A 14,625-nucleotide genomic window follows, 5' to 3' on the forward strand; every position below is an offset into this window, starting at 1 on the left:
AAATTAGATCATAGGATGCATGTCACTTAGTTCGCACATTAACATAGAGTTGAATGAGCCATTTAAAATAAATTTAAAAGAGTTAGCTTTTGGAATCGAAGACCAATTATCGGGCAAGAATGGTGCATGTGGTGGATAACTCCCCATACCTTCCATTCTCGTAACCAGGTAGCGAGTCTAGATTTCTGGTTAATTACGGGTCCTAGATCCCACATCTAGGTGGCGACTCTGTCAGTCTCTTTCGTGTGGAATTCGGATTGCCTTAGTGATCCCAAGTTCACAGGAAAGATTAATTCAAATCAATAATAAAATGCACACGCCAATCGCGTGGATACGAGAGACCAAGAGAGAGAGAGCGGCGGCTCGCGCCCCACACCCCTCTCGCGGGATCAGGGTACCACAGTCTGGCGACTCTGCTGGGGATCACCTAACTTCATTAAAACTTCAAAAGATAATTCATTTGAATTTAATTTTAAATGGCTCATAAAAACTCTATACTTGTTAGATTAGTTTGTCTTGTTTTATTTTCTCATCACATTTTACTCAAACTTAATTTAACAAAACCTGAAGGCATCATAGATTGCGCAAACATATTGCACACACTTACATCACTTGCATCTAAACCATGCATCTCACGTGCACACACATCCTATTTTAGGAACCCGGAGTGTTATCTAGCATGGTTGACTGGGATTTCATCACCTGGTGCCTCTGTGCTAGAGAAGCATTCCACCCTTAGCCTAGTACCTTTATGGTACGTAAACGGATCCCTTGTTCACGTACTGATACGCCGGACACTGGTACAGTATATCGAACATGGATTCGCGCTAAGGGAACTCTTGGCCTTACCCCTAGATTAACCCACACATGCATGTAATATACGAACACATGTGCATCACGTGTGTGAGCCTAGTTTAGGATATTCTACCTATTTGTGTCTAGATTAGGCCGTAGTCCATCTTCCAATGGCTACGATCGGTCCTTAGATACACGAACAAAGGCATGAGTCGAGATTCTCTCTCCACTCCGATAGATTAGGATTAGGGTTGATGCCTTCAGGTAACACTGATAAAATGTGAAAAAAAAAAAAAAAAAATTTCCCTTTGGGTTAGGATATAAATCCCATCATTTCCAAAAATCTCATAGGATTAGTCATTCATGATCTATCCGTTGAAAGCAATCTTATGCTATCTCATCTAATCTTTTGATCGTGCGTCTTTCGTTCTTCTGTCATACGATTCGATCGTATCTTCATGCCATCCCCTAACTGGCAGATGCAGAATCTCACAATCTTTCTATTATGCATTCTCATGATCTGATCATGCCTGGTCCAGATAATCCAATCTTGCTTGTACCCCTGGTCTCTTCCTCCTCTAGGGGCTACCTTTTCAAGATTATTTTGCTAAGTCCTTCAGAGTTCACTCTCAGAATCCTTGAGCTAGGGGCATTCCCCTATGCGAATCAGTCATCATTGTCCAAAATTGAAAGTATCAGCCATGATGATGTTCAGAACGAACCAGCCTTCGCCGAGCCTTCAACGCCAAACAGTTGCAGCAGTTAAAGTTTTAGTCACTTACTATTTTATGTTGAGTCAGTCATCATGGTCAGTATAATTGTTGAGTCCGGTCTTACAGTTAAAGGTCAATGCCTAGTCCAGGCAAGTTATCTTCTGTTTCCCTTTCTTATTTAGAGTTGTGAATCCTGAGCATGTTCAGGATAGGTCGTCTGATGTAATAGCTTTTCTTTAAATAAAATTTCAGTCAGTTCCAAAAAGTTCACTTGTGTCTGTTTCTTAAGTGTGCTTCTGATCTTAAAATAAGACTCCCTCCTCAAATGAGGACAAAATTGACGAAACTCCACTTGAGTCACAGCAATTACTTGAACGAGAGGAGGAGCGCCAATCCCAACCTTTCAAAGATGAAATTGAAATGATAAACACTGGCACTGAAACTTTGATTCAGTGAATGCCGATTGAAAATACATTACCCTCTAAAGAGTGTGAAGAATTGATAAAATTATTTCAAGAATAAGAAGATTGTCTAGAAAAGCTACAACCGATACCAGGGGCAAGACATAGATGGAAAGCTCAAAGAAAATGAAGAAAGTGAGAAGATATATGCTATACAAGGGGCATAGAGTGGAAACAACTTTCATATTTCTAATCAATGACCTTGGTTCTCAAATTCATAACATAAAGCCAACAAATTCAAGATGAAAAGTTCAAGAGCAAACAATGAAAAGTGATCATCAGATATCGAGAGTACGAATCCATAGATGGAGGATGTCAAAGAACAAGTTTCGCTCTATGAAAGTCAAAAGCACGTATTAGAATCTTGAAAGAAGAAGATCCATTATCTCTTACCTGGAAATGCCGTCAAACTCCGCGAAAAAAAAAAAACAAAAGAGAAAAATAATAATAAATAAATAATCAGTACCAGAGGGACTCTAGTAACCTGGATCGATTCCCAATTTGAACATCAGAAGGCCTCCTTTGGCCGAATAAATCCCAAAATCAGAACCCAACGTCAAAAGAATACCGATTGCAAACCCTTCGAGCCTGAGTAAAATTTTCTTGAAAACCCATCAAACTCGGGGCATTCGCCCCCGAACTACGCGAGACCTGATCCCTACACTGGGGTACGTAGGCAGCTCGGTTAAACCGAGTTCGGTCGATTCAAAAGAAAAAGAAAAAGAAAAATCAATCGTTCCAGAAAAAAAAAAGAAGGACAAGTTCCAAAAGAAGAGAAACCAATTATTCCAGAAAGAAAAGAAAAAAGAAAAATCAATTAACCTTCAAACAATTTATTTTCAAACTAGGGGCATTTGCCCTGAACTACACACGTCCTAATTCCTACATGGGGATATGGAGGCAACCTGTTCACAGGTTTGGTCGAAATCTTTGTTGAGCCTTAAGCCATTCTTTGAAAAGCCCTATCCTACCTATAAAAGTCCTTCTGGTGTTCAGAACTAATGAGCTAGGTCCCGAAACACAAAAAGAAAAAAAAGAACGGAGTTTGAAGATCTGCTAGACTGAAAACCTGAAAGGGCGGTCTAGGCAAAATTTAAGATCATTTCCCTGCTAAGTTGAAAACCCGAAAGGGCGGCTTAGGCAAAAGCTAAGGGGATAGCCTGCTGGATCGAAAACCTAGAAAGGTGGTTCAGGCAAAAGTTAAGGCTAGCGCGGTCCGCCAAGTTAAAAACCCTGAAGAGGTGACTTGGTCACGGTAAGAGAATCAGTATAAGAAGGCAACAGCCGGTATCAAGACTGAAGATCAACTGAAGTTCAAGCAAATTCAAGTGATATCCTCAAAACTGGGGGCATTGAAGCTAAGCAATCTTAGGGGTCGTAATTAAATTCTTGAGGCATTACTGTTTCGAGGAAGAAGTCCAGTGTTTACGATTTCAAAAAAAAAAAAAAAAAAAAAAAAAAAAATCCTTGAAATGATAGATTTACCAAATAAAACGTTAACTAAGTCAGAAGCATCACTGTGTTTGTCAGTATAGTCAGTCAATCTTTGTTATTCTAAGTTCACTCCTTCAGAGCTGCTCAATCTTTTGAGTAGTGCATTTTATCTAAGTTTTCTCTTTAGAAAGAGTCAATCGTCGTCCTGGTGTCCAAATGATGCAACTGTCTCGGTGAAGAAGGCCCAGCCTCGTCAGCTCCCTGCGATCGTATGAAGGAGTTCGAGAATCTAGTCAAACAGCTACATTTCAAAGAAGATCAACTCAGAAGAGTTCAGAAGTAGAAACATCAGAAAGCCCAGCTTCCGTAAAAAGATCATACCCCAGGAAGGCACCTTAAGCTTGGAAGAGCCCCAGATGCAATGGTGGTTGAGCCAATTTCTCAGAAAGACGAACCATTAAAATTCGGAATCTCCTTCCAGTTTGTTAAATACTATCCTGGTCAAGAAATGTTTATCTAAACACCTGTCAAGAGGCAAATCCCACTTTTCCATGATTATATCCGAGAGAGCCATTGTTCTAAATTACCAATCTCAAATGTCTTGTTCAAGGTTTCAGTTATCAAAATCCCCAGAAGACAAGACCAACAGTCTCATTGAGAAAAATCTTGTTGAAGTTTCATAAAAGTGTTCCTAATCCATCCTTGTTACTAATGGTTCTTCGTTCATAAGGTTGGTCGTCTCATCATTCGTCAAAGTCTTGGTTTCCACTGTCTTTACTGGGCGCGATCTATAATGTCCCCGATTTCATTGAGTTCAAAAAAAAAAAAAAAAAAATCCAAAATTCATCAAATCCAATTCTACGTCAAATTCAAATTCATGAAAACCTCTAAATTCTTCGAGCCCGTTTGTGAACGGTGCCTCTTTTCTCGAGGCCATTTGTGAATGGTCTCGTCTTCTCCTTGAGCCCGTTTGCTGACGGTACCTCATTTCCCAAAAATAAAAATTCATCAAATCCAATCCCTGATTCAAACAAATCCAATCTTACGTCAAATTCAAGTTCATGAAAAATCTCATGTCCTCTTTGAGCCCTTTTGTGAAAGGTGCCTCATTTCTCGAGTCCATTTGTGAATGGTCTCGTCTTCTCCCTGAACCCGTTTGTGAACAGGTTTCTCATTCTCTGAGTCCATTTGTGAATGGTCTCATGTCCTCTTTGAGCCCGTTTGTGAACGGTGCCTCTTTTCTCGAGGCCATTTGTGAATGGTCTCATCTTCTCCTTGAGCCCGTTTGCGGACGGTACCTCATTTTCCAAAAATAAAAAAAAATTTATCAAATCCAAATCCTTAATTAAAAAAAAAATCCAATTCTACGTCGAATTCAAATTCATGAAAACCTCTAAATTCTTTGAGCCCGTTTGTGAACGGTGCCTCTTTTCTCGAGGCCATTTGTGAATGGTCTCGTCTTTTCCTTGAGCCCGTTTGCGGACGGTACCTCATTTCTCAAAAATAAAAAAAATTCATCAAATCCAATCCCCGATTCAAACAAATCCAATCTTACGTCAAATTCAAGTTCATGAAAAATCTCATGTCCTCTTTGAGCCCTTTTGTGAAAGGTGCATCATTTCTCGAGTCCATTTGTGAATGGTCTCGTCTTCTCCTTGAACCCGTTTGTGAACAGGTTTCTCATTCTCTGAGTCCATTTGTGAATGGTCTCATGTCCTCTTTGAGCCCGTTTGTGAACGGTGCCTCTTTTCTCGAGGCCATTTGTGAATGGTCTCATCTTCTCCTTGAGCCCATTTGCGGACGGTACCTCATTTTCCAAAAATAAAAAAAAATTATCAAATCCAAATCCTTAATTAAATAAAAAATAAAAAATCCAATCCTACGTCAAATTCAAGTTCATAAAAAATCTCTAAATTCTTCGAGCCCGTTTGTGAACGGGGCCGCCTCATTTCTCGAGTCCATTTGTGAATGGTCTCGTCTTCTTCTTGAACCCGTTTGTGAACGGTGTCTCATTTTTTGAGTCCATTTGTGAATGGTCTCATGTCCTCCTTGAGCCCGTTTGTGAATGGTGCCTCATTTCTCTAGTCCATTGGTGAATGGTCTCGTCTTCTCCTTGAACCCGTTTGTGAACGGTGTCTCATTTTCTGAGTCCATTTGTGAATGGTCTCATGTCCTCTTTGAGCCCTCTTGTGAAAGGTGCCTCATTTCTCGAGTCCATTTGTGAATGGTCTCGTCTTCTCCTTGAACCCGTTTGTGAACGGTGCCTCATTTCTCGAATCCATTTGTGAATGGTCTCGTCTTCTCCTTGAGCCCGTTTGTGAACGGTGCCTCATTTCTCGAGTCCATTTGTGAATGGTCTCGTCTTCTCCTTGAGCCCGTTTGTGAATGGTGCCCCATTTCTCGAGTCCATTTGTGAATGGTCTTGTCTTATCCTTGAGTCCGTTTGTGAATGGTGCCTCTTTTCTCGAATCCATTTGTGAATGGTATCGTCCTCCTTGAGCCCGTTTGTGAACGGTGCCTCATTTCTCGAGTCCATTTGTGAATGGTCTTGTCTTCTCCTTGAGCCCGTTTGTGAACGGTGCCTCATTTCTCGAGTCCATTTGTGAATGGTCTTGTCTTCTCCTTGAGCCCGTTTGTGAACGGTGCCTCATTTCTCGAGTCCATCTGTGAATGGTTTTCTATCCTCCTTGAGGCCGTTTGTGAACGGTGCCTCATTATCCAAGTCCATTTGGGAATGCTTCTTATCCTCGTTGAACCCGCTTGTGAGCGGCGTCTCATCTCCTTCTAAAAACTGTTTGAGAGCGATCTTTGTCCTTTCCCTTCAGAATCCATTCGAAAATGATATCTCATTCTCTAATTGCCCGTTTGTGAACGGCGCCGCATCGAGTTTTTTTTATTATTCAAGTTCTAGGGTTTCATCTAAGGTTTTGCATTATGTTAAGGTGCGTTGTGTCTAGAGAGTCCTTTGTCGATTAAAGCTACGCAAAATGGTTCTGTCATTTTTAACTTTGGTATTCAATGACTACGTCATCTCTACCAAAGAGGGGCATCTGTAGACACCCCATTTTGTTTTGTTTTAATCAACAAATAAATTAGTGTGTTAAATCCATGTGAGAACCCCCTCTATCATTGATTTATATGTTTTAGGTCATTAATATCTTGATCTGACTTTACGGATCATCAATCGGGACAAAATAAGCTAGGGTCACTTCATAGCCCGGACCCTGATTCCATTCCGAGACCCGATTTCCGTAAATCGTTAGATCAATGGCAGATCATGACCTAGGTCTAACCATCCAAAACCACCTAACCTCTCCTCTCATCCTAACCATTCAAACCTCACCTAACCTCACCTAACCTCTCCTCTCATCCTAACCATCCAAACCTCACCTAACATCACCTAACCTCACCTAACCTTACCTAACCTCACCTAACCTCACCTAACCTCCTATCCCATTCTCCTATAAATACCCTCTCATCTCACCAAAGAAAAGGAGAAGGGAGGAAAAAAAAGAAAAGAGGAGAGAACCCCTCTCATTAGAAAATTCAAGCCCTCTCTCTAGACCAAATCCCTCTTCTCCATAAGTTTGCATGGAATATCGTCTACAAAAAGGTATGTCTTTTGGAATTTTATTTTCTTTTCTATATTTGTAGGATTGAGTGTTGTTTTGCGTATATTTTGGTTGATGTCATGTTTAATTTTGTACTAGTTTGGCCTTGGTCATGTTCTCACTTATGCTAAATATAATTAATGTGTTAGGGTCATTAGAACCTATTTGCAATGGGATGTTGAAATCATTGGCTTGTTAGGGAATTTAGATTTCTTTTGGGAAAACAATTCATTAAAAATTTTGAACATTTACAAGAAAGAAAACTTGAATTTTACATGAATTATCAAAACCCATTTAATTTGGCTTACAAAACCTCCATCTTTCAATTGATAACAACAGCCCCCACTCCAATTTGATAACAACAGCCCCCACTCAATCTCAAGAACCCAATATCCATACCCCACCTTGCCAAGTAGATAAAAACAACCCCTTTTTCAAACATCCCATTTGAATCTAATCTCAGGCCCATTCAAGCCATTTTTCATATTCACCGTCTTTTAATCACTAAAAAAATAAGAACTATCAAAAGAAAACATGGGGGTGCCAATATCATTCCCGTCATAGTGCTAGCTGTTAGACTTTAAACAGATTTTTCGACCTCTAAACAACAGAATCGTGGGAAATGGTTAACTACAAAGTCGTAGATATTTTCGTGCCGTTTCCAACGAGTATTCGTGCTAGATCAGACAGCGAGCGGTTAAAAAGTTAAGTCCAAAATGGTTGCGGCACACCTTTAGGCATTTCCAGTTTAATGTTGCTGTCCTTTTGTTTGCAACACAAATTCGAACCTCTAAATCACAGATTTACAAACAATGGAGAACTACAAAGTTGTAGCCCTATAAAAGATCTTTCCAACGCATGTTTGTACGTTGAATTTGGCCAAGCGGTTAAAGAGTTACGACAGTTTTAGTGGGCTGCATTTGTCAGATCTTTTAATGGTCAATGGTTTGTCGAATTTGTGCAATTGTCAAAACTTGGTTGTGTTAACGTCATTTTCCAAACCAAAATCGAAAGACATTAATCTAAAGTACATCCAACCTAAAATTAACAAAACTAAAATTCACCCATTTAAAATCCACTGATAAAAATCCGTTAAAAGCCATTAACCAAAAGACCACTAAAAATTTCAAATGAAACTAAAACCTTCTAAATAAACAACTTTAAAAGCTACCAAACACACTAAATACCTTCAGATAATAAAAGCTTCAAGAAAACTCTAAAAGTTTCCACAAACCCAAAAGAATTCGAGATTCCCAAGAGCCGGTGGATTCAAAATTCCTTTAGGAACCCTTAGAGCCCAATTTAGGAACACTGGTGTCGTGTCGTGTCGTGTCCTAAGTTTTAGGGAGTCTTAGGTTTTAGGGAGTCCTAGAGTCAGGAGTCCGGCCTCATCACGGACGCTTGCTATGTATAGCAACCGTGCCATAGGTCTAGTTACACTAGTCACCCAATCTTTCCCTAGGACAAGCCTAGTAAACTAGGATGTAAGGCAAACCTGCATTAGTCTAAGGGACCATTTGCATTTAGATGAGAATCATATAGCATCTTAGATGAAATCCTAAGATAATAAAATCTTCAACTTGAATTAAATAACTTCTCCTAAAACTGTTGAAACAGTCAATCCCGTCTAGGTCGGTGTCTTAGTTGAGTTAGGCATATGTAACTTAGCTTAGGTGCACCGAACTACGTCGACTCTGATCCCAGTGAGGCTTGGGTACGTAGGCAGCTTGGATGTCTGATGGCATACCACCCGCGAGTCGGCACCACAAACAAATTGTGGTGTTTTGTATATTAATTTTCTTGTAAATGCTTAATCAAATCACTTAGGACTTTCCATGAAATTAGAATTTTAGGAGAACTTTCACTTAGATTGAATCCAGACAAATTAATAAATCAAGATACACATTTAGGATTCACATTGAAATTAGATCATAGGATGCATGTCACTTAGTTCGCACATTAACATAGAGTTGAATGAGCCATTTAAAATAAATTTAAAAGAGTTAGCTTTTGGAATCGAAGACCAATTATCGGGCAAGAATGGTGCATGTGGTGGATAACTCCCCATACCTTCCATTCTCGTAACCAGGTAGCGAGTCTAGATTTATGGTTAATTACGGGTCCTAGATCCCACATCTAGGTGGCGACTCTGTCAGTCTCTTTCGTGTGGAATTCGGATTGCCTTAGTGATCCCAAGTTCACAGGAAAGATTAATTCAAATCAATAATAAAATGCACACGCCAATCGCGTGGATACGAGAGACCAAGAGAGAGAGAGCGGCGGCTCGCGCCCCACACCCCTCTCGCGGGATCAGGGTACCACAGATATAGGGATGGCTTGCTAGGGAAGTCACTTAGCGGTAGGGGTAGCAACGTCTTTTTAGTCGGGGGCATGGCGCTTCGATTTTTGGCGGTTCCCTCGAATTTCCCGATCGGCGCCACGTGTGCGCGTCCCATCGGATTAGACGGAAAGGGAGATTAATCGACGCGTGTTGAAACCCTAGCTATTTTTAAAGCCTTTTTGGGGATTTCATTCTTGTCTTATTTCTTTGTCTTCCTTGGGAGAAGTGGGCTCCTTCTGCGGCGATTTCTCTGGGTGCTGCTCTTCACCAACTTTTCTCTGGTTTTCGCCCTTCCTCGTCTATCTGCCTCAGTGAGTTCTGTGCTTTTTATTTCGTCCGACATTTGATTATTTTGCGATGTCTGTCACAACCGGTTCTCAGAGTCCGTCTTCCGAGTCGGTAGAAGTAGTGGAGAGCGCTCCGCCAAGGAAAAGGATGCAGTTGGTAAAGGGCGGGGGCGGCGACTCTCGAGATGTACAGCTGCCCAGGGAGTTGGAAGATAGCTCCGGGGCTTCTGGATCGTCGTTGGGGGCCGCTCCCTTTGAATCTCCTGCTCGAGTCTCTTCTGCTTGTGAGGCGGAGATTAGGGACATTCGGTCTGGTGCCGTTATCCGCCCTGGTCGGGTGGCGTGTTGTAGGAGTACTTTGGAAGAAGGGGCGGCGGAGAGGATTATGAGGGAGTTTCACATTCCCGATGATTATGGGATTAGGGTTCCTTCCTTTGGGGAGGGGGTGTGTGAGGGCATTACGGAGGAAGAGGTGGCCTTCTACGTGGAGGCTTTCCGGGCGGGGATTAGGTTTCCGCTCTTGGGTATTATAATAGAGGCCCTCGAGTTTTACCGGGTGGCCCCCTCCCAACAGGCGCCTAATAGTTGGCGTACTCTCTTGGCTTTTGTGGCCAAGGCGGGTCTTCACAAGATTCAGCCTACCCTCCCTCTGCTCTGGAGTTGTGTTGCCCTTAGCCCGTTGGTGAAGGGGGAGGACAGCTGGTTGTATCTGACCCAGCGTCCTTAGGTGAAAATCGTGGCGAACTTGCCTTCTTCCATTAAGAAGTGGAAGGAGGAGTACGTGTTTATTATTCCTCCGTCGGACGCTGGTTGGGGCTTCCCTCGTTCTTGGAGGAGCTCCGTTGAGTGGCGAAGGAAGTCCCTCCCCGACGAGTCCGACTGTAGTAAGTTTGACTTGGGGAAGCTCGCCTCTGGGGAGGCTATTGATGTTTCCGAGTTTAGATGGGAGAGGGGTCTGAAGAGGCTCGGTTTGCTGGGAGCTATGGAGAGGAGGGCCCGCTGCACGGGCGAGGAAGTGGGGGAGAGTTCCGCCAGTCATCGTGGTGAGCCTTTTTCCTTAGGTTTGTCCCCCCATTTTTTTTTAGTTGTCATTTTCTTTGCTCTGAGTGGTTGTTGCTCTTCTGTTTTTGGCAGCAGGTATGTCTTCCTCTGGTGATGCTGGCAGGGGAAAGGGGGTTGCGGCGGCGGCGGCGAAGGGTCCGGTTAGCCGTAAGAAGATTCCCTCCAGTTTTATGGCCGCGGCCAGGTTGGACCGGTCGCAAACTAGGCTTCCCCCATCCGCGCCGTCTAGCTCCTCCGGTCGATCGGTCGGAGAGAGGGGTACGGATAGGTCCCCTCCCCGAGAGTTGGAGCCTCCTGCTAAGAGGGTTGCCTTTTCTGGCACTAAGTAGGGGAAAACCGACCGTGTGGCCCGTCCTCCTGCCTTTACGGAGGATATGACGAGTCGGTTGGAAGGGTCGGTTATGACCAAGCTGCTTCTGGAGCGAATGGACTTTTCCCCGCAGTGCTACCAGGTGCAAGGAGAAATATTTAAGCCTGACTGGAAGATCGGCGTTGATGATAGTGTCCTTGGGAATCCCCAGGTCGAGGTGGAGCTTGGGATGATGACTGCCCTTCCTGGCGATGAAGCTGAGTTAGAAAGCTTCCCCCACAGGGCTCTGGGGGTTCGGTTCCTTCAGTCGATGTCCTGCGTAAGTATCGAGTGGTTGGCTTTCCTGCTAGTGCTTTCCCTTTTTATTGCCTTTGAGACCGCACATGGCAATTTCCTAACAGTTTGCTTTTTGCAGGCTCAAAGTTACGCAAGGAAGATGCTGCAGTACATGGTCGACGATGAGTCTGAGATCGGTGCTTTCGAGGAGCGAGTTCGCAAGCTGAGCGAGGACTTGGAGAAGGCCCAAGCGGAAAAGGTGGCGCTTGGCGATACCGTTTCTCAACTTCGGGCGGACCTCCAACAGTCCGTGGATGGGAGAAGCCGTGCGGAAAATAGATTGGTGGTGGCCTGACAAACGCACGCTGAGGAGCTGGCGAAGGCGCGGGAGGAATGGCGAGATTCCGAGGAGTTTCTCAAGGCCGCAGCCTCGTTCAGCGTGGATATTGAGATAGATGCTTTCGTTGAATGCCGGCGGCGCGTTCGCGAGGTTAATCATTCCTTCCCTCTCGAGAAGTTGGTGCACGAGGCCGAGGAAAGCGTTCCGGAAGATCTTTTGCCGGCACCAGTGGATACACCGAGACCGGTCGAGGGTCCGGCGGTTGCCTCGGAAGTTCCTGTAGTTACTGAGACCTCTGCGGAGGCTCGGATGTCTTGGGATTTTTTGCCCTCTTTTTTTTTTTTTTTTTTTTTTGCTTCTGCCGATGTGCTGGGTCTGTAATAGCTATTTGAGCTCCTCCTTTTTTTTCTTTTTATATACAATGCGCCGGGGGTTATTTGAGTTTTCCTGGTATTTTTTTTCGCGGCGGGTTATTAAATTCTAACTCGGTTGGCGAGAATACTTCTAGTGCGCCCTTGTAGGGTGTCTTGTTCGAGGAAGGACCATCTTCCCCTCGAGTGATCAGCTCGGAGTTAATGGGTCCCGCCTGCCCTTTTTTTTTTAAAAAAAAGGGGAGGTCTTTTTTTTTCATGGGGAGCGTTTTAGGGTATTTTCGGGGGGATCAGCCCAGATGTTACCTCTGTCTCACTCCCTGTCTTTTTCCGGCCATTTACTCATCGTAGGCCGGAAAGTAGAGATGCACATGGCTCAGGTAAAAAAACGCTATTCCATTAATTTGTAAAGGGGAAGACATGGCTTTGCTTCTGGAAATAACAAAAATAAAACAAACAAAACATCCATTATAACTTAAAAGAAAGCACGGAGCTTACCCTTCCTTTTTACTGGTAAACCTCTCGGAGGTTATCCATGCTCCAACTTCGAGGGACTGGGGTCCCGTCGAGGTGCTCTAGCTGGTAGGCCCCGGGGCGGAGCGCTCGGACGACCCTGTAGGGTCCTTCCCATTTTAGTGCAAGCTTCCCGGTGTTTTGGGGGTCGGATACCTCTGCCCGCCGTAGTACTAGGTCTCCGGGCTTTACCATGTGTTTTTTCACTCGGGCGTTGTAGTACCGTGCCACCCTTTGTTGGTAGGAGGCGGTTCGGAGGAGGGCTTGCTCTCTTTTTTCGAGCACGAGATCGAGAGCGTTCCGGAGGAGCTCAGAATTTCCCTGCTCGTCGTAGTTCTCCGTGCGGAAGCTGGAGAGGCCGATTTTCAATGGAATGACCGCTTCGGTTCCGAAAGTCAAACTAAAAGGGGATTCCCCGGTTGCGGTCTGTGGCGTCGTCCGGTAGGCCCAGAGGACGCTAGGGAGTGCTTCTACCCAGCTTTTTCCAGCTTCTCCCAATCCCTTTTTGAGGCTTTGGAGCAAGATTCTGTTAGTTACATCTACTTGTCCGTTGGCCTGCGGGTGTGCTACGGAGGCGAAACGGTGTTCGATGCTCAGATTATCATAGAATCTGCCGAATTCAGCGCTTGCGAACTGGGGTCCATTATCAGTTACGAGTATCCTTGGGATGCCGAAACGGCAGACCACGTCATGATCGAAAAACTTCTCTGTTGCTTTTGAATTGGGCCTTGCCACGGCTTTGACTTCGACCCACTTGGTGAAGTAGTCGATGGCGACGTACAACATCGTGTGCCGCCCCGGGGCCTTTGGGAACGGCCCGAGCAGGTCCATACCCCACATGGCGAAAGGTATGGGTCTTGCCACCCCGGTGTATGGGGTGGCCGGTTGACGGGGGGTGGTGGCGAACCTCTGGCACTGGCTGCATTTTTTGACGAATTCCTTGGCGTCTCTGAGGATTATTAGCCAAAAGTAGCCGTGCCTTACGATCTTCTGGGCTAGGATCCTGCCCCCTCCGTGGTCTCCGCAGATGCCCTCGTGTACCTCCCGTAGTGCGTATTCCGATTCGGAGGGTACCAGGCATTGGAGGTACGGCCATGTGTATGACCATTTGTACAGCCTTGGTCCGTGGACCACGTAGTGGGTGGCCCTTGCAGATAGGCATCGGGCTTCCAGCTTATCTTCGGGTAGTATCCCATCTTTTAGATACCGCATGATGGGATCCATCTAGTTTGGTCCCGGGGGAATTTCCAAGACTTGTACCTCATTAATGCTGGAGTAGAGCAGTATTTCTCTGAGCACGGTACCAAAGTCATGGGTTTCTTCGAAGGCCATTTTTGACAATGCATCCGCTCGATTGTTCATGTCTCGCGGCACCTGGAGAATCTCAACTTCCCTCATTTTCTGCAGCGTTTCTTTTACCTTCTGGAGGTATTTCTTCATTCTGAGGCCCCTGGCCTCGTATGCCCCGTTTACTTGATTGACGACGAGTTGGGAATCACTATAGACTTTTAATTTTCCTGCACCGAGCTCCGTGGCTAGGCTTAGCCCTGCTAACAAGGCCTCATATTCAGCCTCGTTGTTGGAGGCTTTGAAATCTAGCCGGAGGTGCGTATTCTAGTGTGAATCCTTCGGGCCGTGGAGGACCACTCCTGCCCAGCGCCCCGTTTTACCTGCTGAGCCATCAACGTGCAGGGTCCAGTGAATCTCACCGCCCTGTTCCGTCTAGTCGGGCCCCATGCCTTCGCAAGCCGTTTGTTCGGTGGGGTCCCTGTGTTTTTCCATTATTGCCGGTTTCGTGGCAGGGGCTGTAGATTCCACTATAAAGTCGGCAAGGGCCTGGGATTTAATGGCCGGCCTCAGTCGGACCTGTATGTCGAACTCTCCTAACTCGACGGCCTAGCTTACCATCCTGCCCGAGGTCTCCAGTTTTTGGAGAATTCTCCTGAGGGGTTGGTCAGTCAAAAGTATTATGGGATGGGCCTAGAAGTAGGGACGAAGTTTCAGGGCGGCGCTGACAACTGCGAGGGCGAATTTCTCTATGTTCAAGTACCGGACCTCCGCATCGTGGAGGGTCTTTCTTACATAGTACACCTGGTGTTCCTTCTTGTCGC

The 14,625-nt window shown here is 44.9% G+C and overlaps 1 protein-coding gene across 1 annotated transcript; it reads left to right on the top strand.

Annotated features, from left to right (window-relative positions):
- Nucleotides 1–8,874: 8,874 nt before the first annotated feature.
- Nucleotides 8,875–11,997, top strand: LOC143855081 (uncharacterized). Its single transcript, XM_077365247.1, has 2 exons — nt 8,875–11,333; nt 11,430–11,997. Exons 1-2 carry the CDS (start codon nt 11,079–11,081, stop codon nt 11,643–11,645), a joined length of 471 nt encoding a protein of 156 aa, XP_077221362.1. The 5' UTR covers nt 8,875–11,078; the 3' UTR covers nt 11,646–11,997.
- Nucleotides 11,998–14,625: the final 2,628 nt, after the last annotated feature.

This window comes from Tasmannia lanceolata, unplaced genomic scaffold (genome assembly GCF_043159265.1).
Source record: "Tasmannia lanceolata isolate RefF3 unplaced genomic scaffold, GAP_Taslan_0.1 ptg000003l, whole genome shotgun sequence".
Taxonomy (NCBI): domain Eukaryota; kingdom Viridiplantae; phylum Streptophyta; class Magnoliopsida; order Canellales; family Winteraceae; genus Tasmannia; species Tasmannia lanceolata.

Excerpts from the sequence above, each read along its gene's own strand:
- LOC143855081 (XM_077365247.1), top strand. The coding sequence starts at position 11,079 with ATGACGAGTCGGTTGGAAGGGTCGGTTATGACCAAGCTGCTTCTGGAG. Across the intron at positions 11,334-11,429 it reads TCCTTCAGTCGATGTCCTGC|GCTCAAAGTTACGCAAGGAA; the intron begins GTAAGTATCGAG and ends TGCTTTTTGCAG.